General features: G+C 44.8%; 1 protein-coding gene across 1 annotated transcript in view; it reads right to left on the bottom strand.

Moving 5' to 3' along the window:
- The window catches only part of LOC144688771 (SH2 domain-containing adapter protein F-like), a 270,816-nt gene that overhangs the window by 75,389 nt on the left and 170,761 nt on the right, over positions 1-24,666 (bottom strand). Inside the window, exon 5 of the mRNA XM_078555683.1 lies at positions 4,803-4,980. Coding sequence (XP_078411809.1) covers positions 4,803-4,980 — 178 coding nt within the window. The remainder of the gene's footprint in view (positions 1-4,802; positions 4,981-24,666) is intronic.

Genomic DNA, 24,666 nt, shown 5'->3' with positions numbered 1-24,666 from the left:
GAATAGACTGATGAGGCGGTAATTGGCCAGGTTGGATCATTCCTGCTTTTTGTGTACAGGACATATCTGGGCAATTTTCCACATTGCCGGGTAGGTGCCAGTGTTGTAGCTGTACTGGAGCAGCTTGGCTAGGGGGCGCCTCAAGATCTGGAGCACAAGTCTTCAGTACTATTGCCAGACTATTGTCAGGGCCCATAGCCTTTGCAGTGTCTAGTGCCTTCAGCCGTTTCTTGATATCATGTGGAGTGAATTGAGTTGGCTGAAGACGGGCATCTGTGATGCTGGGGACCTTCAGAGAAGGCAGAGATGGAACCTCCACTCGGCACTTCTGGCTGAAGATTGTTGCAAATGCTTCAGCCTTATCTTTTGCACTGACGTGCTGGGCTCCTCCATCATTGAGGGATATTTGTGGACCCTCCCGGTGTGTTGTTTAATTGTCCACCACCATTCACGACTGGAGGTGGCAGGACTGCAGATCTTAAATCTGATCTGATGGTTGCAGGATCACTTGGTTCTGTCTATCACTTGCTGCTTTTACTGTTTGGCACGCAGGTAGTCCTGTGTTGTGGCTTCACCAGGTTGACAGCTCATTTTTATGGTGCTGCTCCTGGCATGCCCTCTTTCACTCTTCATTGAACCAGAGTTGATCCCCTGGTTGGTCGGCAATGGTAGAGTGGGAGATATGCCAGGCCATGAGGTTGCAGATTATGTTCAAGTACAATTCTGCTGCTGTTGATGGCCCACAGCGCCTCACGGATGGCCAGTCTTGAGTTTCTAGGTCTGTTCGAAATCGATCCCATTTAGCACAGTGGTAGTGTCACACAACACGATGGAGGGTATCCTCAATGTGAAGTTGGGACTCCTACCGATACTCCTACTCCTACCGATACTGTCATGGACAGGTGCATCTGTGGCAGGCAGGTTGCTGAGGATGAGGTCAAGTATGTTTTTCCCTTTTGTTGGTTCCCTCACCAACTGCCGCAGACCCAGTCCAGCAGCTATGTCCTTTAGGACTCGGCCAGCTCGGTCAGCAGTTGTGCTACTGAGTATCGAGCCACTCTTCGTGATGGACGTTGAAGTCCCCCACCCAGAGTACATTCTGTACCCCAGCCACCCTCAGTGCTTCCTCCAAGTGGTGTTCAACATGGAGAAGCACTGCTTCATCAGCTGAGGGAGGGCGGGACGTGGTAATCAGCAGGAGGTTTCCTTGCCCATGTTTGACCTGATGCCATGAGACTTCATGGGGTCCAGAGTCGATGTTGAGGATTCCCAGGGTAACTCCCTCCTGACTGTATACCACTGTGCCACCACCTCTGCTAGGTCTGTCCTGCTGGTGGGACAGGACATACCCTGGGATGGTGATGGTGGTGTCTGGGACATTATCTGTAAGATATGATTCTGTGAGGATGAGGTCAAGTATATTTGTGTCTGTGAGGCAGCCCTCCCAATTTTGGCACAAGCCCCCAGATGTTAGTAAGGAGGACTTTGCAGAGTCCTGAGTTTGCCGTTCTTGTTTCCGGTGCCTAGGTCGATGCCAGGTGGTCTGTCCAGTTTCATTCCTTTTTTGAGACTTTGTAGCAGTTGATACAACTGAGTGGCTTGCTAGGCCATTTCAGAGTCAACCACATTGTTGTGGATCTGGAGTCATATGTAGGCCAGATCAGGTAAGGACGGCAGATTTCCTTCCCTAAAAGGGATTAGTAAACCAGATGGGTTTTTCCAACAATCGACAATGGTTTCATGTTCATAATTAGATTTTTATTGAATTCAAATTCCACCATCTGCCTTGGTGGGATTCAAACCCGGGTCCCCAGAGCATTACCCTGGGTCTCTGGATTACTAGACAAGTGACAATAACATTATGCCACCACCTCACAACTTGACTGGCAGTTAATGCTCCCAGGGCAATTAAAAATGGTCAGCAAATGTAACCCTGTCTGCATCATCCACATTCTGGGAACAAACAAAAACAATTCAATTTTTCCAAAGAAATCAGACTTTATTGACCCTTCCTTATCATTTAGATATGGAAGGTGCTGTGGCTTCTAATGTCTCAGTCGAAGTCCAATAGTATTTTTTTTTTTGTAATTGATTCCTACTTCCTACGCCCCTGCTCAAATTCTTTGTCATCCAACTCGGTTTTTCTGTATCTTCCTCCCACTCTGGTCCATCATCAATGGCAGAGTTTTCAAATAACTTACATGTACACTCTGGAACTCCCTGCCATCTTCAATAGCCACCTGAAAAACTGACTTGCATTTTTGGTCATCTTGCCAGACACCCTACTATATATAAAAGCAAAATACTGCGGAAATCTGAAATAAAAACAGAAAATGCTGGAAAAACTCAGCAGGTCTAACAGCATCTGTGGAGATGCTGTGGAGATGCTGTGTCTCTGAAGAAGAGGCATACGGACTCGAAACGTTAACTCTGTTTTTTTCTCCACAGATGCTGTTAGCCCTACTATATATACTTGTGCATCTGATCTGATGGCCAACTGTGAAGCAGCTTGAAACATTTTTGCTACATTAAAGATGTTATATAAATATAAATTGAATTGATTCAAAAAGAAATATTTATGAAGAAAATGTATATATCGCTTTTCACAACCACAGTACTTTACAGCCAATGAGTCACTTTCAAGAGCAGTGAATGTTGTAATGTAGAAGCCATGGTAACCGATGTGCACACAGCAAACTCCCACAAACAGCAATGTGATAACGACCAGATAATCTGTTTTTGTTGATTGAGGGATAAATATTGACCAGGACTTTGGGGATATCACCCCTGCTCTTCTTCAAAATTATGCCATGGGCTGTCCTACATCTACTGCAGAAGGAAGGCAGGGTCTCAGTTTAATGTATCATCCAAAATACAGCACCTCTGACTGTGCAGCACTCTCACAGTAATACACTGGAGTCTCAGCTTTTTGATGGTTGCATTCAAGTCCTGGTGCTGGATTTTTTGGGTGCCATGGACCCCACCTCTCCACTGCACTTGCCCCCCACCACCCCCAGCTAACAGGTTGGGGTGAGCCCTCCCATGATCCTGACAGCTGCCTCGCAGTAATTTACCACAGGGAGCAGCATTAATTGATTTAGGGTGGGACTTCTGCCCCTATCTTGGGAACAAGTCATACCTTCAAGAGCTGTCAGCCAATCTGACTGGCCAGCAGCTCTATAGTCCCAACAGCGTCAGTGGGAGCAGTGGCCACTGCTGGGACTACATGCAATCCCTTCACACCGAGGAGTCCAGGTGAGTGTTGTAGTATTGTATGAATGCCGCATGTACCATTAAAGAGCTGCATAGTGACATCACTATGACATCACTATGTGCAAGGCTGCAGGATAAAAGGTACAGCTTCCATGTTAGACGTTCACTACTGCCTGTGGCTCTTTCAGTAAGACTTCATGTATACCTTATGAATCAGGCATATGGTCAAATAATCAGCCTATGTAACTGTTAGGACCAAGGCTAGATCAAGATCTGTGCAAAGCTATATATAGTTGTTGCTAGTATTAAACTGCAAAGAATCCTCCCGACCCCTGCCCAATACTAGCCTATGGAGCTAAACCTCCCTGCCCCCCAATAAATTGCAGGTAGCTTGGGGGTGAGCGGGTAGGTGATGGGAAGGCCACCCACTGGATTTTATGTGCCCCGCCACCTTCAAATCTGCCAGCAGGGAAACAGCCACTGGAGTGGGATTTGAACCTGCAATTCAAAGGTAAGAATCTACTCACTGAGCCATGGCTGAATTCACTAAGCGAATGTTGATGCATGGACATATGGACACAAAGAGAAGGGATAGTTAATGTCACATTAGTTCCTCAACTCTATTTGATTAGTTATTAAATATTAAATGTGAAGTGTGGGTCTAAATTGTGCAGGCTGACCAGATTAATTCTCCAGTTTGTGCTAGCAGAGAGTGTTTGTAAGGATGTAATAATTAATAATTGGCCTCCACATTCCTGAACTAGGGAAGTAAAAAAGTCAACCAACGCATCCACTCCTCATTGTAATCCAGCGAACCCTTTTTGAAAGTGTTCGTGTGCATGCGTTGTATGAATAAGATCAAACGTAAGTGTAATGGCTCCCTGTGATCAGATAGCATGTCATGACTCAATGTCCAGGCTATGTATGGGTGCAGTGCCAGGCAGCAATGAAACTGTACATCAATAAAAGTCGGTGCCTTCAGGGAAAGAACAGAGAGATTTCTACTAGTAGCGAGGTCTTGTGCATGCATAGCTTTACAACAGTTCAAAGAAATGTTTCGATGTGATCACTCATACTAAAAGGAGATTATCGTCTGATCCAAGGGGAAAGAAGATTAAAGTACATTGCAGAAGGGATTTGCTGTGACATCTTCATTGCTGCAAGAGTCACATTTGCATTAACAGGTACAGGCTCTCCTTAAAGCGAAAGAGGGCTTGGCTCATTAAATAGAAGCAGCCTGGTCCTCTTGTAGAATATATAGCACACAAAAAGAATATTCTGCTCAACCCATAAGCAGCATGCTGGCGTTTATGTTCCACATAAGATTCCTCCCACTGTACTTCATTTAACCCTATCAGCATATTTTTCTATTCCTATCATCCTCATGGACTTAACCTAACTTTTCCTCAAATGTTACTTGCCTCAACTACTCCCTGTGGTAGCAAGTTTCAATCTAACCACTCTCTAGGTAAAGAAGATTCTCCTGAGTTCTCATTGGATTTATTAGTGACTATCGTATACTTATGGCCCCCATTGTTGTTCAGCCCCAGTAGGCCAGAATCCAATAGTTTGAATGGTTTCGCACTCACACTTGTTTCTCTAAAGGTAGAGCAGGGTCCACCCTCTCGGGCAGTGCAGAGCTGTGCTCTGGAGTCTGTGGCTTTGTGTATTTTGACCCGGCAGCCAGCGGGCTGAGCTGTTTCTGTTGCCTCAGTCGGTCTTTGGAAGAAGGAGATGACCGGTCCCAATCGCAGCCATCAAACTGGACTGTAAAAAAACACAAAGGACAGCACATTAATCATCGAAACATAGAGTAGAGAAGGGGAGCTTTTGGCCCATCTTGTCTGTGTTGGCTCTTTTGAAAGAGTTATCAAATTAGTCCAGGATTCTCTTAAGGTTAACTTGCAGGTTGAGTCGGTAGTTAGGAAGGCAAATGCAATGTTGGCATTTATTTCGAGAGGACTATAATATAAAAGCAGGGATGTGCTGCTGAGGCTTTATAAGGCTCTGGTCAGACCACATTTAGAATATTCTGAGCAATTTTGGGACCCCTATCTCAGGAAGAATGTGCTGGCCCTGGAGAGGGTCCAGAGGAGGTTCATGAGAACGATCCCAGGAATGAAAGGCTTAACATATGAGGAATGTTTGAGGACTCTGGGTCTATACTCAATAGAGTTTAGAAGGATGAGGGGGGATCTGATTGAAACTTACAGAATACTGAAAGGCCTGGACGTGGGGAAGATGTTTCCATTAGTAGGAGAGACTAGGACCTGAGGGCACAGCCTCAGAGTAAAGGGAAGACCTTTAAGAACAGAGATGAGGAGAAACTTCTTTAGCCAGAGAGTGGTGAATCTATGGAATTCATTGCCACAGAAGGCTGTGGTGGCCAGTTCATTGAGTGTATTTAAGACCGAGATAGATAGGTTCTTGATTTGTAAGGGGGTCAAAGGTTACGGGGAGAAGGCGGGAGAATGGGGTTGAGAAACTTATCAGCCATGATTGAATTTCGGAGCAGACTTGATGTGCCAAATGGCCTAATTTCTGCTCCTATGTCTTATGGTCTTATGGCCTTATAGTCCCACTCCTCTTCTCTTTTACTGCAAATTTGTCGTTTTCAAATAAATACCCAATTCTCTTTTGAAAGTTAGTATTGAATCAGCTTCCGCCCCGCTTTCAGGCAAGTTCCTGCTTACTTTATCAAAACCCCTTCTTAAGTTTGAACACCTGCCTGGAATTTTCTCTTCACCTTCTCTCCTCTAGGATAACATCCCAGCTCCTCTGTCTCTCAACATAAGTGAAGTCCCTCATCTCTGGAATGATTCCAGTAAATCTCCTCTGAACCCTGTCCAAGGCCTTATCATCCTAGTGCATGTTTCTGAGTTTCCACACAGTGAATTCCCTGATTTCAGTCACAAGGGAAGCTGGGCACCTCGCCACAAACGAAGGAAGCAACATATTTTAAAGGGCCCTTTTTGCTTGCTGCTTGGACACTGTGACTTGCCCCCTGATAGCATTCTTGGTGGAGAGTTAGGAATGGAGAGGGAATGGCATTGAATCCCAGCTCTGTAAGGATCCCACAGCTGGGCAGACTATGAATGAAACCAGATGGAGCAGCCAGTCAGTGATCTGAGGAGAATGTAGACCACATCTAGCTTCAGGATCATATTGTACTACTGACTCAAGAAAAATAAAGAATTGGGTGGAAGAGCACTAGGACCTTGTTATTATTCCCATTGAGCATCCATAATTAGGACCTTCACCAATCAAGGGCCTATAGCCAAACCCTCTTGACTGTACTCTCCACAGATGCTGCCTGATCTGCTGAGTGTTTCTGGCTCTTTATATTTTCGAATGAAGGTTTTTACACATTCAAGGCTTTATTAATTTCACAGCTTTCGATTGTCAGATCTTCAGCTTTGGCTATTTTAATTGCTGCTAAACCTGTTTCCTGGAGCTGCTCAGCAGGGAGTGAGCACCAGGTGCCAGCTAAGGGCTGCTATTGAGGATTCTCTTTAAAAGGAATTTGGAACAAAAGTGTTACCTTCAGCAGCTAACAAAAGCTCATTAAAAGCAGGCGATGTATGTGGCAGGCAGTGTCATTGGACCCCTTTCATTTCTAGTTGAGATGGATACGTTTGCACATCAGCACCGGTGACACACAGCTGCTACTGAGTAACCTCTATTGCTCCTTTCAGTGTTAGGACAAGGCCTTAAAGGTGAGAGATGTTCAAAAATTCTTGGCCTCCTGCAACTGAGTGAATTGTGAATCTAAGGGGATAAAGTGACAGCCATTTAGGCCCCACAGCCAGTGCTTTGTCCATGGAGGGAGTGAATATAAATAGAATGGGGTGTGCCTCAGTATGATTCCTACTCATTCTCTCCATAAACAGCCTTCACTTTAAGATCACCTTTAAAAACCTTCTCACAGCCTATCCTTTTCTGCCATCATTCCCAACCTATCTATCGTCGCTCAGTGTGCTTTTCCTCCCATGAAGTACTTTGGGCCATTTCAATGATGTTAAAGGTTCTGTACAAATGCAACCTATTGTTATTATGTTACTTCATTTTTCAAAAAAAAAGCCTAACACACAAAGATCAAACAACATGGCAAAATTCTCACTTTGACACTGGCCTCCCTCTCCATAAAGGCCAACTGTGGCAGGTTTTTGTATTCTTTCATGGGATGTGGGCATCACAGCAAGGCCAGTATTTGTTTCCCATAACTGCCCTTGAACTGAGTGCTTTGCTAGGCCATTTCTGAGGGCAGTTAAGAGTTAACCACATCACAGTGGGTCTGGAGCCACACATAGGCCAGACCAGCAGATTTTCTTTTCTGAAGGAATTAGTGAACCAGATGGGATTTTGTAACAATTGATGATGGTTTCATGGTCATCATTACTGAAACTAGCTTTATATTCCAGGTTTTTAAAAATTAATTGAATTTAAATTCCAGCAGTTTCCATGATGGGATTTGAACCTATGTCCACATAGCATTAGCCAGTCTTTGGATTACTAGTCCAGTGACATTACCATGATGTCATCTTACTCTCTCTCTCTCCCCCCCCCCCCCCCACCCCTGTTGCAGGTTTGCAAAGCTATAACCATTTGGAGAGGATAAGGGTGTGCTAAATGGGGCAAAATAGAGGGAGTTTTACCTTACATGGTGCTGTACTTGATGTGAAAGTGGTTCATCTCTACTTGACATCTAATCTGTACTTCAGATTGTTTAAATTTGCTCCCTTTTCAAAATTAATTTCCCCTTTAGGATGGTTTCCTACATTAGCTGCCATATGAATGCAAGTTGTTGTTTTCTTCTCCTCTCTGTTGCCATGTAGGTAAACACCTGTTGCTTTTCAGAGAGTGTCAGCAGCTTACTTGATCATGGGAAGCATTACAGTTAAGCCTTAACATATCCACACCCCCAAGTGGGGCCTCTGGATTAAGTCAGGAGTGGCAGCCTTGGTTAGTGTTTCCTTAGCACAGTGGTAGTGGTTTTTTTCCCCACACTGGTTGGGAGCACATAACCTGGGGATTCTTCTGGCCTGTACTGCTCAGCTACTCACCAACTTAACAAGCTGAGTTCATATTGATACTGAGACTATATGGGAAAGTGTTCCCAGCAATGCCTAGCACCAACTTCCCTCATACTGACAAGCATGTAATGCTATAAAAGAGGCCAAAAAATACCCATAAGAAGCATGATCCCTGAAGTTTAAAACCATGCCCATCTATCTCAGTATCTGGTGCCATTTTTGTTTAGAGCTCAATTTATTCCCCATGGACGATTCTTCTCTCAACCATTTCAGATCCTTCACAGAAAAATGATCCAAGCCCCTAAATGATGAACAGGAACAGATCCAGGTGGAATGAAGGCAAGGCCCTGCGGACGGCCATGAAAACAACATTATCAGTACAAGCTGCCATTATACAATCCCAGCAATCACTCCGTGACTTGAGAAGGATTTCCACATATAAATATGGTGTTTTTGATTTGTTTTAAAGGTTCCTCGGTGTCTTGCCGGATCATTTTAGCAAATTCTTCAAGAATCAAATTAAAAAAACATTCCATAAAAAAAACCACGTCCTACTGGCATCACTGAAGCTCAGCTGTGTTGTTCATCTGCTGTGCGCCTGTGTGTTCCATTCAAAGCTCCATTCCAGATCCGTGATGTCAACTGGGTCATCAGCTGAGGCCCCTGAACTCAGGCCAGGGTAATGCTGCCCCAGCTCTTCCCGCAGAAATAGCTTGTTAGCGTGCCAGAGGACATGAATGGGCATGGGCTTGAGTTGCGCTACCCTATGAGTAGCATCCAATTATAAGTGGAAAATACATATCTAGCACAAGAGGCAGAAAACTCCCAAGAGGATAGACCCATCTAGGCATGCCTCTGACATCTCCGAGCAGCCAGCTACAGACAGGTTTAATGGTTGTTTTCGAACATCTTGGTTCTGGGCCTCAGCCTCAGCAGACAGAAAAACAGAATGAAAATACAAAAAGCAGCAAAATGTTTCAATTACAATTAAAATTGGAAAAATGTAATTTCACAATGGCTGTTCTGATATTCAAATAGTCTATTGACTTGATATTTTACTTCAAAAACTAAAGTTCATCAAAAGACACATATTATGTTGACTTTGATAAACAGAAGAGGCCATTTTTATTCTTGTGTCAGCCATTTTGATGTCACAGTTCAAAGGGTTAAATAAATGGAAAATGGGTGGAATTCTCCCTTTATTTCAACTAAGGGAAAAATCTACCCATGGTTTCTGAAACATCATATTTTAAGTTTAATATTTAAATAAAAGTAACTGATATAAATTGTAATATACACATACACACACATATATATAAAATATATATATATCCCGGGAACAGGCAATTCACTGTGGAAAGGTACAGATATAGGTAGGGCAGAGGATGATGGGGTGTGAGGCAATTCCATGCAAGCAAGCTTGTGCAGAGTGGGGGTTGGGAAAAGCAAAGCAAGCAATCACCTTCATCACTCACTGAGTCATCGTCTAGCTGTCCCACAGGAGGGGGCCAAGGGAGCTCTTTAATTTCCTTAATCTCTACTGCAATGATGATCATGGACAGGTTGAAGAAAAATAAGAGGGAGAAAAGGTAGGAGAAAAAGGACAGAAAGAGCTGAGAAAGGTCAGATGAAGACGGCGTATCTCTCCACTCAGTGTTGATTTTTAAAATTAGCCCAGTGCCCACTCTATCCATCAAAATGATAAGCAGAGAAAATGGCATCTTTCAACCCCACCCCACACCATACCCGCCCACTACTTCGGTACTATCCCATACTAATTAGACAATGCTCCCATACCTTTTGTAATTATAATTGGTTAAAGATTTCCAAGAATATGTGCTCTTTATTTATAATCCATTCCAACTAATGACATGTAGCTGTTAATCAAAGTAGCACTTCCAGGTCACAGAGAACAGGAAACTTAACGTACATGACAATGGTACAAAGTTCTACCAGTCCCATTTGATCTTCAGAGCCTTAATTAATCTTGTTCCAGACATTCTTCCTTCATCCTCAATAGGTTGAAAGCAAAACTCATTGCACACTTCCTTTACAGGACTTCCAAAACTGTGGAAACTGCGCTCAGCCTTTCCTCTCCCTTAAAATCATTATGCTTTTAAATCAAAACTTGAATGTGTCAACCATCCTTCACGGCTCAAGAGTGTTTTACAGTAAGGTCAAAAAAGAAAGAGAGCAAAAAAGGTGAGGAAGAGCACCAATGCAAAGGGGTTTAAGGAGGCTCTTTAGAACAAGGAGTGGGCAAAAGATTTTGGGAGAGCATTCATGCAAGAGAATGAAGGTAGGGTAGCATTTTCTCTATATTCTGTAGGTGTCACTGACTAGGGCAGCATTCATTGTCCATCCCTAATTGCTCTTGAGAAGGTGTTGTTGAGCTGCCTTCTTGAACTGCTGAAGTCTATGAAGTTGAAGAACCAATTGCCAATAGTGGAATGTTAGGGGCCTAGTTTTCATCTAGGGCTCAGGGAATGAGAGTTGGGCACATCCCCAATTTGCGAAACCTGAGCCCGCTGCTGAATCCTGTTTGCGCCGCATTTTGTCTGGAAAAAACATGGCCAGGATTATTGTGCAGTTTGCGAATTCCCAATTCGGTGTGGGTTCAGGTTTGGGCCCAGAGGAGATCAGGTGCGGAGGCAGACGCTAACATGCTGGACCCAATAAAAGGACAGTTAACGTCACCCTTCACAAGGGATTTGGCTTGCCATGCTGTCACTTGTCATGCAATGTTCAAGCCACCAAGCCTGTGCTAGGCAAACTCTTTCCTCATATGGCACACACAGAGCAGCCCCTTTCTTTCAATAGCATTGCAACCCATGAAGTTAAAAACAAGGTAAAGCATGGGAACCATACATCCTAACCCATGTATCTCCTGTATCCTTACCCCAGGATGGCTGACACAGCTAGTAGATAGGAGAGGCAGTGGCATGATCCATTCCCCTGCCAATTTGATTTAAATCCTCCCTAATTGCACGAGTGAACCTCCCTGCAAGTCTTGTTGAGGTGCAAACCCTGTCCCTTTTGAATAGGTACTTCCTGCTCCAGAACTGGTCTTAATGTCCCAAGATTTTGAAGTCCTCCCTCCTGCCCCAGACCTCAAGGTTCATTCTATCCATCTTGGGTAGATGGTGGCATAGTGGTAATGTTGCTGGACTAATAATCCAAAGGCCTGGGCATAGATTCAAATCCCACCATGGCAGTTAGTAGAAATTGAAATCAGTTAATAAATCTGAAATATAAAACTAGTCTCAGTAATGAAGCTATCATTGATTGTCATAAAAACCTATCTGGTTCACTAATGCACTTTAGGGAAGGAAATCTGCCATCCTTGCCCGGCCTGGCCTACAGCAATGTAGTTGACTCTTAACTGCCCTCTGAAATGGCCTAAGGAGCCACTATGTTCAAGGGCAATTAGGGATGAGCAACAAATGCTGGCCTCGCCAGTAATGCCCACATCCCATGAAAGAATAAAGAAATCATCCTCTTTCTACTTTCATTAATGTGTGGCACTGCGAGTAATCCAGAGATTACTCCTTTGATGTCCTACTTTTTAATCTGTTCCTTAGCTCCTGAAAATCTGGCTGTAGGATCTATTCTCTCTATGTCATTGGTACGGACGTATGACATAACTTCTGGCTCACTCTCTATGCAGAATAGTCTGCATCCTCTCCTTGATACCCTTTGCACTGGCACCAGGGAAGAAACACATCATGTGGCATTCACGATGACGGTTACAGAAACACCGTAACTATGAAATCTCCTATGATGGCTGCACTTCTACTCTTTGCTGTTCCTTCTTGTGCAGTCCCTTGCCCATTGGTGCCCTGGTCTGGCTGCACTCCTTCAAGGTGTCATTAGGGGGGCACAGTGGTGTAGTGGTAATATCACTGGACTAGTAATCCAAGGCTAAGGCTCTAGGGACAGGGTTCAGAATCCCACTACAGCAGCTGGTGGAATTTAAATTCAATTAATAAATCTGGAAGATAAAGCAATCATCAATTGTCATCGGAACCCATCTGGCTCATCATGCCCTTTAGGGAAGGAAATCTGCCATCCTGCCTACATGTGAGACCCAGACGCAAAGCAATGTGGTTGACTATTAATTGCCCTCTGAAATAGTCTAGCAGTTCAAGGGCAATTAGGGATGGGCAACAAATGCTGACCTTGCCAGCAATTCCCACATCCCATGAAAGAGTAAGAAATTAACTCCCAGCAGGCTCCAATACCGAGTACCTGTGTGAGAGTGGCATATATCCTGAAGACTCCTGTACTTCTTGCCTATTCCTAGTCTTATGGATGGCCACCCATCTGCTATTCTGAACTCTTACTGACTGTGGGGTGGCCACATACTGGAACGTCTGACCCACAAAGTACTGATGCTCCGCAGTGATTCCAGCTGCCCTGCAATCTTGGAAATCCCGAGCTTGAGCTGAAGGAGCTGGAGACGCTTCTTATATACTTGCTCTCCCAAGACACAAGTAGTGTCCTGAAGTTCCCAAATGGTGCAGGAATTGCGCTCACCACTTTGTTGTGTCACAGCAGTTGACTAGGAGTGAGTCAAGCCCTCTGTTTATTTAAGCAATAACAGTCACTCATATGGACTGTCTTTCAAACTATCAATAGGCTGGATGATTGAGGGAAAAAGTGAAGGTACTGCCTATCCACTGTGCAACCCACCTTGGGTTGGGTGAGCAGACAATCAAAAGGACCACAGAGGCACACATCACATACACAGTTTCAGACAATCATGCTCAAATCAATAAATACATACACGCGTGTATGTACATTTGTGCCCAAACATACACATAAACACAAGCATGGGCTTATTGTTATTCAATCCCAATGTATCTTAGTTCTCAATTTAGTTTTGTATGGTCAATTTATTTATAGAATACTGAGAAGAGACTGAGCTGATTAATTAGTCTCCTGTCTGTCCTCATGTCTTCGAGCTGACATGCATTTGGTTGAAAAACTTACTGGACACTTCTAATCAATCACCTTTCTGCTCTTCGCTCTCAGCCATAGACAGCAAGTGGGATCAGGTCTAATCTCTTCACGGAGGTTGAACGATTTTCTGCACACATAACCATTTCTTCTTCCCACACATTAAAATGGTCATGGTTCAGACCAGGTAAGATTCAATTCTACTTAGAGCTAATGGGCAGAATTTAATTGCCCCCCAAGAGGTGAGTTCAGAGGCGGGGTGAGGGTGGGGGTGGGGGGGGTTAGGGGGGGTGGTGAGGCGGGGGCTGTGTGATTGGGTGGGAGGGAGGGTGTGGGGTTGAGATCCCGCTGCCTTCTCGTCTCCCTCCGATTAAGTTTAGGGTGCAAAGCCTTGCGGCTGACCTTCCCGCCCAGAGGCCAATTGAGGCCCTTGAGTTTAATTTACCATTGCAGCACAGCTTCCTTTTTGCAGATGCCCATTGAACTAGCCCTTTCAGGGAATTATTGATCACTGTACATAGTTGTGCTGTACCTAGAAATAATAGACCAGGTTACAGGCCAAAGCTCCTAGTGCTGGCCACAAAGGTTAAAATGCTTAGGTGAGAAGCTGAGAAACTAAAAAGTAGTGGTCAGGAAACACCAAGCTTGGCTTTACAAAAACCTCTAGACAAGAGGTGGGGAGTTACATTATACTTTATTACATAAGAACAGAATTAAGTCATTCAGTCCTGCAAGGTCTGCTACTCAATCAAATCATTGTTGTGTACCTTAACTCCATTTACCCACCTTAGCTTCATTTTCCTTGATACTCTTACCTATCAGAAATCTATCACTCTCAGTCTTGAAAGCATTAATCTCAACTGTCACTGTCTTTTGAGGGAGAGAATTCTAGATTTCCACTACCCCTTGTGTGAAAAATGCTTCCCGAACCTTCTTGATTGCTGACCTATATTGGTTCCCTACCTTGATTTTAAAATTCCCATCCTTGTTCTCAAATCCCTCCATGGCCTCGCCCATCCATTTCTCTGTAATCTCCTCCAGCCCTACAATCCTCTGAGATATCTGCACTCTTCTAATTCTAGCCTCTTGAACATCTTGTTAGGCCACAGCTGTTTTGCATACATTTCTGGTCGCCACATTACAGGAAGGACATAATTGCTCTGGAGAGAGTACAGAGGAGATTTACAAGAATGTTGCCAGGGCTTGAAAATTGCAGCTATGAGGAAAGATTGGATAGACTGGGTTTTCCCTGGAACTCAGGAGGCTGAATGGTGACAATTGAGGTGTATAAGGTTATGAGGGGCCTAGATAGAGTAGACAGGAAAGATCTTTTCCGGCCAGCGCAGACACGATGGGCTGAATAGCCTTTTTCTATATTGTAACTTTTCTATGGTTCTATCAATGATTTTAATTGTTTCACTGTTGGTGGTTGTACCTTTAGCTTCCTGGGCCCCAAGCTCTGGAATTTCCTCACTAAACCTCTCTGCCTCTCTATCTCTCACTCATCCTTTAAGTAGCTCTTTGAGCATGCAACCAGTCAGCTGCCCAAATATCGTCTTATGTGGTTTGCTGTCTCATTATTCTTCATTACATTAAGATATCGATATAAGTGGGTGTTTTTGTTGTTGAATGGCCAAGCTCAGATATGTTCCCTCATTTTCAATTCCCACACCAAATGAAAGTTTCTTGTTCACATTTCCCACCATGCCTCCTCTCCCATCCACTATCCCATTTTTTGCTTACAGCAACCTGGCTTTTTAATCCAATCTGTTGTAGGGTGGACACTTGAACGCTGAACAAGCATAACGTAAATAGCTTCATTATCGAAAGCAGTAAGATAAGACCCACTGAAAGTCATCCACCTCTCCATAACCCCCAGCTCACCCCACTTACCTCTCTCTAGGGATCCAGCAATTATTCCTGTTGAAGAACTCAGTGCATTACCTGCAAGGGCCACCATTCCTGGTGGTGCTTCCGGTACTGGATAGTTGCCGGCCTCAGATTGGGAGCGGGATGTCCACCCTACTGAGGCCTTAATTGAGTGGGAGGTCTGAAACTGTCCAAGTTAGTACCCAATTTCATGGAAATGCAATTAGGCATCGTGTGGAAAGGTAATGCCAGAATCCCCCGGTTCTCCAACTGATGGGTGAAACCCACGCTGCCAAAATTAAATTCTACCCATAGGGCATCGGGGATCTTGCCTTTTGGCTGGAGACCTGGCGAGAGGCCTGTACTGCCTCTTTTCGGGGAGGCCCGCCGAACCATAAGTAAGCCAATCAGGCAGCAGCGAGGTTGTCCCCTGGAATCCAGAAGCTTGGGGCAGAAGTCTCGCCTACCAAGAGCTGCCGGCCAATCAGAGGCTGGCAGCTCTTGTGCTCAGCAGTGGCACAGAGCAGGCTGTGGCTGCTGTGGGAAAAGCACCTACCGAAGTCCCAGGATCGCAAGCAACCCAGGACACAGGTAAGTAATGTGGTAGGGGTGGGGAGGGGGTGCAGGGGGGTTGGCAGCCAGGGCAGGGGAGTGGCTCTCAGCATGACTCCCCCCTGCCCCCACCGCCTTCCTGATGTCCAATCTCTTGATCAGGCACTGAGTGCCTGTGATCGAAGGCCCCCACCCCTCCCGTATAGGTTTACCTGTCAACATGGCGACAGGCCTGCCTGCAGCTGGGTTAATACCAGTGGTGGCGGGATGAGGCCCTTAAGTGGTCCCTTAAGGTCCTCAATTGGTAGTGGGACTGGAAGCTCGACCAGGACTTATTCAGATAGAGTAGGAAGGAGGTGGGGTTCAGATACACCACCTTCCCGCCTCCAAGCTTGCCACGAGTGAGGCCACAAGATTCCACCCATCGTGTGGTACAGCAACAAAATTCAAAAGAGCATGAGGGCAGATTAGGATGAAACAAGAAGCAACCATTAAATGGCATCAACCTTAGGCTTTAGAAGTCTACCAAATATTGAGGGGCAGTCCAATGAGTTTCAGTTCTATACTGTGGATGACATAGTAAAGTTCAAATTATTTTACCTTATAAGTAACAGGTGTTTAAAACTGAACATAGCTTTGGACCTATAAAAGACAGCCCTAAGTAAGAAGGTACGTGCGTTTAAATAATACTTCATTATATCCTAACGCATTTCAAATCCAATCAATTCATTCTGAATGCAGAGCAAGATCCAACAAGCATCAAATTAGATGAGTGACTGCTTTGGTAGAGGGTTGAGAGAGAACTCACTGCTCCTTTTTCAAACAACATTAGGAGATCTTTAACATCCACCTGAACCATACAGAGAGGAACTCAGTTTAATGCTTCATTTGAAAGAAAGTACATCTGCCAATGCAGCACTCCCTCAGTCCTGTGGTTGCCCAAGGTTATGTGCTCAAGCCCTGGAAAGAGGTTTTAACCCACAACTGACTCAGGGGCACTGAGGAGCTGCATGCTGATTGAGTGGAAGCCCTTGTAGTTCATAAATGAATCATTGTGTGAAGCAGTACAAGGTGGGTGGGGGGGAGGTGGGGTTGGTGGTGTGCGGGGTGCAGTATGTGTATAATTGAAGACATCCTAAATTTCGGGAAAAAAATCCTAGGGTCCTCTATTACTGTTACCTGCTGCTTTCTCCAGCAAGCGCTAATACATCTGCTTAATACATTTATGGACCTTAGATTGACTGATGGCCCCTGTGGTAGAAAGGAATGCAGCAAAAACATTCAGGATTAAAGTGACTTTTAGAGCCACTGGCAATGCTGTGCCCACTCTGGAGTTTGGTTGCAGATCAACTCACATGAGAGCTAACTAATATTTCCTCAAACTTGTGTTTACTGTGGCAGATGGCTTGTTACACAGTGTGGTCCCTTTAAGGTTTACATGCGGCTGCACATGCACTCATCTTAAAGGGAACGCTGCTTAGGCGTGGACTATTTGGTCCCTGTGCAGCACATTCCCAATTGCTGTGCAGCTGTGCAACCGCCCAATTTGAGGGAGCATTAGACTCAACCCTATTGCAGCCTGCCTGCTGTGACATAACACATTATCCTCAGCTAAATTTAGGTATATTGGACCTCAAATATGTAATGCTGGTTAGGTACAGTCCTTCTGCAGTGTGCAGTTGCCTGTGTCTGCTGTGATTCAGTTAGTAGCAATATTGCCTCTAAGTCAGAAGGTTCTGAGTTCAAGTCCTACGCCAGAGACTAGGCACCCAACTCTCTCCTCTTGTGCACCTCCCACTTCCTATGCTCTACCATTGGCAGCTGTGCCTTTGGCAGTACAGGCCCTGAGTCTGGAATTCCCTCCCTTTATCTCTCTCATCTTTTTGAAGAGGCTCCTAACAACGTACCTCTGTAACCAAGCTGTTGTCCAAATGTCCTAATATCGCCTTCTGTGTCAAATTTTGATCTGAAAATGCTCCCGTGAAGTACCTGAGAACATTTTACTGCATTAAAGGCACTATATAAATGCAAGTTGTTGTTCTTGACAGCTCTTGCTCGTTTTCTAGGTTGGCGTCTACGTCTGCTGCACTCTTTCCCTGACCCTGATGCTCGATTCAGAAATACTGCCGATTTAATTCTCCGCATAATGGGAGCAATCCCTCATTGGCGAGAGCAGCTGCTGACAACTTAGTGAAGAAATAGAACATCATTGCACTGTGTCACTGCAGTTTCATTACGTTAAAGTGCCAGATTGTAATTTACGGGTCTGCATTTCCTGCCGGCGCTTGCACATATTACAATAATTGCAGGCTGCTCATCATATCCCGAGGCTACTTTTTAGCGAGAGAAAAAAACGATTCCTCCCCCGCCCATTAAAATGCATAACTTTACAAATTATGTTAAGGGACTGCGTTCTTATTTCCATTTTCGCACTGTATGTGATAAGAATGCAAATCCAGAATTCTTCTGACATCCCATTTCATTTACCGCAGTCTAACATAGACTAAAATATTAAGACAGCAAACATTTCCAGAAAGTTGGCCCCTTGGGTATTAACTGGTACTGGCAGCCTGCATAGAATGGATAGATTCCTCTACAACTTAACTTCATCGAGAATTACAGGAATTTTAAGCTGTCATGCTAGGCCTAAATAATAATTGCGTGCTGCAAACCCTTGCTGCTCACTTCACTGCCCTTAATAGGAACAGCAGTAGACCATTTAGCCCCTCAAGCCTGTTCCCTCATTCAGTTTAGACTAGGGCTGATTTGCATGTCAACTCTATAGACCTGCCTTGGTGCCATATCCCTTAATACACATACCTTGCAAAAAAATCTATCAAGACCATTTATTTCTTTTCAAATCATGGACTATTCCCCCCTTATAAATGCATATTTTGCTGTTCTCATTGTTTGTAGTACTGTACTAGAGAATTAAAGGCACCTAGGTTTGACTCCCAGCCTGACTTGATCATAGCCAGGGTGGTAGTTTGGTGCTATAACTGGCTTCAGCACTGCTATCCAGTGCTCCCTACAGGAAAGTGCATGGATGAGGGCAGGTTCATCTTGACCGTGATAGCCTCATAACATTGTTGGGAGATTGGGCAGTGGGAAGCTGGACTTGTGTTTCTTCCTGCCTCTGCTGAAGGAGAGAGGAATGTTGTGAATATAAGGTAAAATGCAGAAGGTTCTGTAAATGAGAGAGGTGGCTGCCATTATTGTTAACCACATGCTCTGGTCCCCAATTTTGTTAACATTTAAACCAGCACATGAGTTCAAATCTCACCATAGAAAATTTTATTGAGTGCCTAAGGGAAATAAACTTGCAGGGCTACAGGGATAGAGCAGGGAATTGGGACTGACTGGCTTGCTCTACAGAGAGCTAGCATGGAGCTGATGGGCTGAATGGTTTTCTTCTGTACCATAATGACACTATGGGCTGAATTTTATGTGCCTTTTGTCAGGGGCGGGGTTGTAATGGTGTAAAATTGGGCATCATTGTGCCTGTCACCTGCCTGCCCCCTGCCCACGATTTTACCCTGTGTTGGGGAAGGCACCAGGTGGCCAGCTCACCTGTTGGCTAATTGAGGCCTTTAAGTGGCCAATTAATGGTCAAAAGGACCTCTTCCCACTGTTGCTGGGAGTTTTCCTACGGCAGGGGAGGCCTAAGCCATGTATCCAGGCAGTGCCTAAGGCGTTGAGGCATCTCCTGTTTATTCCCCTTCCCATCTCTTTTTCCATTCCATCCCCCCACTGTGCCCCTCCTGACCCCATTGCTCCTCGCCCCAATCCTCTCTCATCCCCCATTCCATCCCCCAACTGCTCCCCCCCGTCCCACCCCATTGATTGTGGTCGAACCCACCCACAGCCCCTTGCTGGGGCCTGCAAACCTGGCCCTGGCGACACCCCTGACTTATCTTCACCTGGGCTTTATGTCTCCTCTTCTTCGGTGTACTGCCTACCCTCCCAGAGTGTCCCCCAATTTGATTGGCGCAGCAGCTCTCGGAGGCCAGACTTTTTCTCCAAAGGGGGTAGAAGGCACGCCACGGGCCAATGAAAGGCCTGACAGCCATTAAATGGCTGTGGGGTGAGATGGCCAAGTGTGGGCGGGCTCACCCCTGACTTTTAAGCCCCCAGCGTAAAATTCAGCCCTACGACTGTGTCTTGGCTATTTTAGCTGGGGCAACAAGTACAGTAAAATAACAAGTTAGCACTTCCAATACTATTGGCAGAGGGAGAATTTCAGATCAATGAGTTAATGTTTAGTATGTTAGTCTCCCAAGCCACCATTTTAGAGCTAGCATACCTCAATAATACAAGATGGCCAGCACACAGGAAAAAGACATCCCTATGCTGAATATAATGCATGACTTTCACTGATTAAAAAGTGTCTCTCCCTTTTACCTAATTTACCTGTGTAATAGAATCATGGGGCCTCCAACGCCTGGATGCATGAGAATCTCTTCCACAATTGGAAGGAATATGAGCCACATTAGGCACTTCCGGGATACTTCTTTCATGAGTAATGATATAATAGAGATAATACTTTTAGTTAAACTAATATATCTTAGGCTTCATTAACATCTAATTACAATCGCACCTTTACTGGGGTAAAGGAGAGTTATTCAGAGTGGCAGGAGGTGGGAGGTGATGTTCCACAAGGATCAATGCTAGGGTCACTGTGTTTGTATATTAACGATTTAGGCTTTGGAGTCAAAAATACAATTTTTATATTTGCAAATAACCCCACATTTAGGTGGGGAAGTGGGGTGCGGTGAATGGATAGTCAGTGATGTGGGGGATTGCAACAAGTTACATGAAGATATTAACAATCTTGCAGACTGGGAATATAACTGACAAATGAATTTAATAAACGTGAGGCATTATATTTTGGTAGGATGAAAATTAAGGAGGCTGCACATTACCTGGAAAATAAGAATCTAAATAGGGTAGTGGAGCAAAAAGATGTGGAAATACAAATAGACAAATCACTAAAACTAGTGACACAGTTAGCAAAGCCATGAAAAAGCAAACCAAGAGCCCGGGTTTATTTCTAGAAGGATAGAAGTGAAAATATTGAAAAGCACCTTCCAAACCTGCGGCCTCTACCATACAGAAGGACATGTCCAGCAGATATATGCAAACACCACCACCTGCAAGTTCCCCTCCAAGCCACTCACCATCCTGACTTGGAAATATATTGACGTTCCTTCACTGTCACTGGGACAAAATCCTGGAACTCCCTCCCTAACAGCGCTGTAGGTGTATCTACACTAGGTGGGCGGCAGCGGTTCAAGAAGCCAGCTCATCAGCACCTTCTCAAGGGCAATTAGAGGTGGGTCATAAATGTGACGCCCACATTCCGTGAACAAATAAAAAAAATGTTAAACTTGTGTCAATCCTTGGTTAGGCCGCACCTGGAATATTGTGTAGAATTCTGCTTGCCATATTATGAAAAATATACAGAGGCACTGGAGAGGGTGCAAAAAAAATTTACAAGGGCAATACCAGAATTGCGAGGGTGTACATACCAGGAGTGGATGAATAGTCTGGATCTCCTTTCTCTGGAAAAGAGAAGGGGGAGGGGTGACCTAATACAGGTCTTTAAAATTATGAAAGGTTGCAATACGGCAGACACAGAGAGAGAAGAGCAGAACTAGAGGCCATCAATGATAGTCACAAGGAAACCAAATAGGGAATTCAGAAAAAAAACTTCTTTATCCAAAAAGTCAGGATGTGGAAATTGCTACCTCAGGGAGTGGTTGAGGTGATGCATTTAAGGGAAGGTTAGATAAATATATGAAGGAGATGGGAATAGAGGGTTATGCTGTTAGAGTTTGTTAGGAAAGATGGAAGGAGGCTTGGGAGGAGCATAAACGCTAGCATGATTTGGTTGGGCCAAGTAGCCTGTTTCTGGGCTCTATATCCTATGCCATACCATACATTAAACATTTGAAATAACCACATGCCAGTCACCAGAACAAATAAACCTACACTGTACTGTTTCTAATACAACAATATCAGTAGTGTAATTCCCTTATAAGTATGTAACAATTTTCCTCTTCACTTTTTCTAAAGTATGATTTGGCGGGAGTGTGTGGAGATAGCCCCAGTCCTCTCTGACACCCGACCTAAGAGGTTGCTCATCATGTATCCAAACAGTGAATTTCAGGAAGCTAGTCAACCTATGGAAGGCATCACAATCCGAGCTGATCCCGTCCTCACTCTTTCTCCAGTTGGATCATGCAGCTGAGGTTTCTTCTCTTCCCTAGCCCCATGGGAACAGGCGAGGGGAGCTAACTCTTGGGTTGGAATGTTACGAGGACGGTTGCCAGGTGAATGTTCATTGGTTGTCTCAGCTGCCCAAGGGCTCAGAAAGATCAGCATTTCCCAAAGTGCTTTACAGCCAATGAAGTACTTTGGAGTCTACTCACTATTGTAATGTAGGAAAAGTGACAGTCAGTTTACAGACAGCAAGGTCCCACAAACAGTAATGTGACAATGACCAAATAATCTGCTTTTAGATTGAGCAATAAATATTGGCCAGGGCTCCCTGCTCTTTGTTGAAATAATTCTACTGCCATCAGATCTTCTATGTCCACCCAAGGCCCCGATTTAATGTCTCATCCAAAAGACAGCACCTCCAACATTGCAGCACTCCAACAAAACTGGACTGGATTATCAGCACAGAACTGTGCTCAGGTCCCTGGAAGGAGATTGGAATCCACAACCTTCTGATTCAGTGACAGTGATAGCATTAGAACTGTAAACCTGGTAATGCGCTGAGGTTAAATGATTGTGAACCGGCTGCTTCTGTGGTGATTGGATGGCGTCGACTAAAGATAGCCCTCAATCAGGATTGACTAACAGGTGACATGAAAAGTCTTTATATTAAATTCCCAGAGATACCTGTGCCTGTCACAAGCAGAAAGCTACTACAAATAGCTCAGCAAGTGTGGTCAGTGAATAGATGAGCTTTACAAACCCTGTTGTGCACTGATCTCCACTCAGGATATCACTACAATTAACCTCAGTGCCCCTAGGTTATAAAGAAGGAAGCAGTCCCAGGTTTCTGCTCCTGATCACTATTCAGCATCCTATTCTGGTCACATTTGCAGGGTGAGAGCAGCCTTTGATGCACCTGCAGTTGAATAACCCAATAGAACATCACCGCAGGGCTTCCTCAGGGTAGTGTCCTAGGCTCAACCATCTTCAGCTGCTTCATCAATGGCCTTCCTTCCATCATAAGTTCAGAAATGGGGATGTTCGCTGATGATTGCATAATGTTCAGCACCATACACGACTCCTCAGATACTGAAGCAGTCCATGTCCAAATGCAGCAAGACTGGACAATATCCAGGCTTGGGCTGACAAGTGGCAAGTAGCATTCGTGCTACACAAGGGCCAGGCAATGACCATCTCCAACAAGGGAGAATCTAACCGCCATCCCTTGACATTCAATGGCATTACCATCACTGAATCCCCCACTATCAACATCCTGGGGGGTTACAATTGAACAGAAAATGAACTGGACTAGCCATATAAATACTGTGGCTACAAGAGCAGGTCAGAGGCTAGGAATCCTGTAATGGGTAACTCACCTCCTGACTCTCCAAAGCCTGTCCACCATCTACAAGGCACAAGTCAGGAGTGTGATGAAATACTCTCCGCTTGCCTGGATGAGTGCAGTTCCAACAACACTCAAGAAGCTCAACACCATCCAGGACAAAGCTGCCCGCTTGACCAGCACCCCATCCACAAACATACACTCACTCCACCACCGACGCACAGTAGCAGGAGTGTGTACCATCTACAAGATGCACTGCGAGAACTCACCAAGGCTCTTTCAACAGCACCTTCCAAACCCATGACCACTACTATCTAGAAGGACAATGGCAGCAGATAGATGGGAACACCACCACCTAGAAGTTCCCCTCCAAGTCACTCACCATCCTAACTTGGAAATATATTGCCGTTCCTTCACTGTCGCTGGGTCAAAATCCTAGAAGTCCCTCCCCAACAGCGCTGTGGGTGTTCCTACACCACATGGACTGCAGCAGTTCAAGAAGGCAGCTCAACATCACCTTCTCAAGGGCAGTGACGCCCACAACCCATGGATGAATGAAAAAAAGTACTAATTAGAATCATAGAAAAGGTATGGCACAGAAGAGGCCATTCAGCCCATCGTGTCTGTGCCACCCGAAAAATAAAAAACTAGCTGCCCATTCTAATCTCACCTTTCAGCACCCAGTCCATAGCCTTATAGGATAGAGCACTTCAGGTGCAGATCCAGGTACCTTTTAACTGAGTTGAAGGTTTCTGCCTCCACCACCAAACCAGGCAGTGAATTCCAAACACCGACCACCCTCTTGGTGAAGAAGTTTTTCCTCATGTCCCCTCTAATCCTTCTACCAATCACCTTAAATCTGTGTCCCCTGGTAATTGACCTCTCTGCTAGGAGAAACAGGGCATCCCTGTCTACTCTATCAAGGCCCCTCGTAATCTTGTGCACCTCAATCAGGTCACCCCTCAGCCTCCTCAGTACAAAGGAAAACAATTCCAGCCTATCCAATCTTTCCTCATAGCTGCAATTTTCAAGCCCTGGCAACATTCTTGTAAATCTCCTCTGCACTCTCTCCAGAGCAATTCTGTCCTTCCTCTAATGACCAGAACAGTACACAAAATTCCAGCTGTGGCCTAATCAGCATTTTATACAGTTCCATCATAACATTCCTGCTTTTGTATTCTATACCTCATCCAATAAAGGAAAGCATTCCATATGCTTTCATTACCACCTTATCCACCTGTCCTGCCACCTTTAGGGACCTGTGGACATGGACTCCAAGGTCTCTCACTTCCTCAACCCCTCCCAATATCCTTTAATTTATTATGTATTCCCTGGCTTTGTTTGCCCTCCCCAAATGCATTACCTCACACTTTTCTGGATTGAATTCCATCTGGCACTTTTCCACCTACTCAGCCAAACCATTGATATCATTCTGGAGACAACAGCTATCCATTTTACTATCTACTACACGGCCAA

This window comes from Cetorhinus maximus, chromosome 13 (genome assembly GCF_964194155.1).
Source record: "Cetorhinus maximus chromosome 13, sCetMax3.hap1.1, whole genome shotgun sequence".
NCBI classification, from domain to species: domain Eukaryota; kingdom Metazoa; phylum Chordata; class Chondrichthyes; order Lamniformes; family Cetorhinidae; genus Cetorhinus; species Cetorhinus maximus.
The sequence above is the reverse complement of the archived record's forward strand: the minus strand, read 5'-3'. Positions and strand labels throughout refer to the sequence as shown.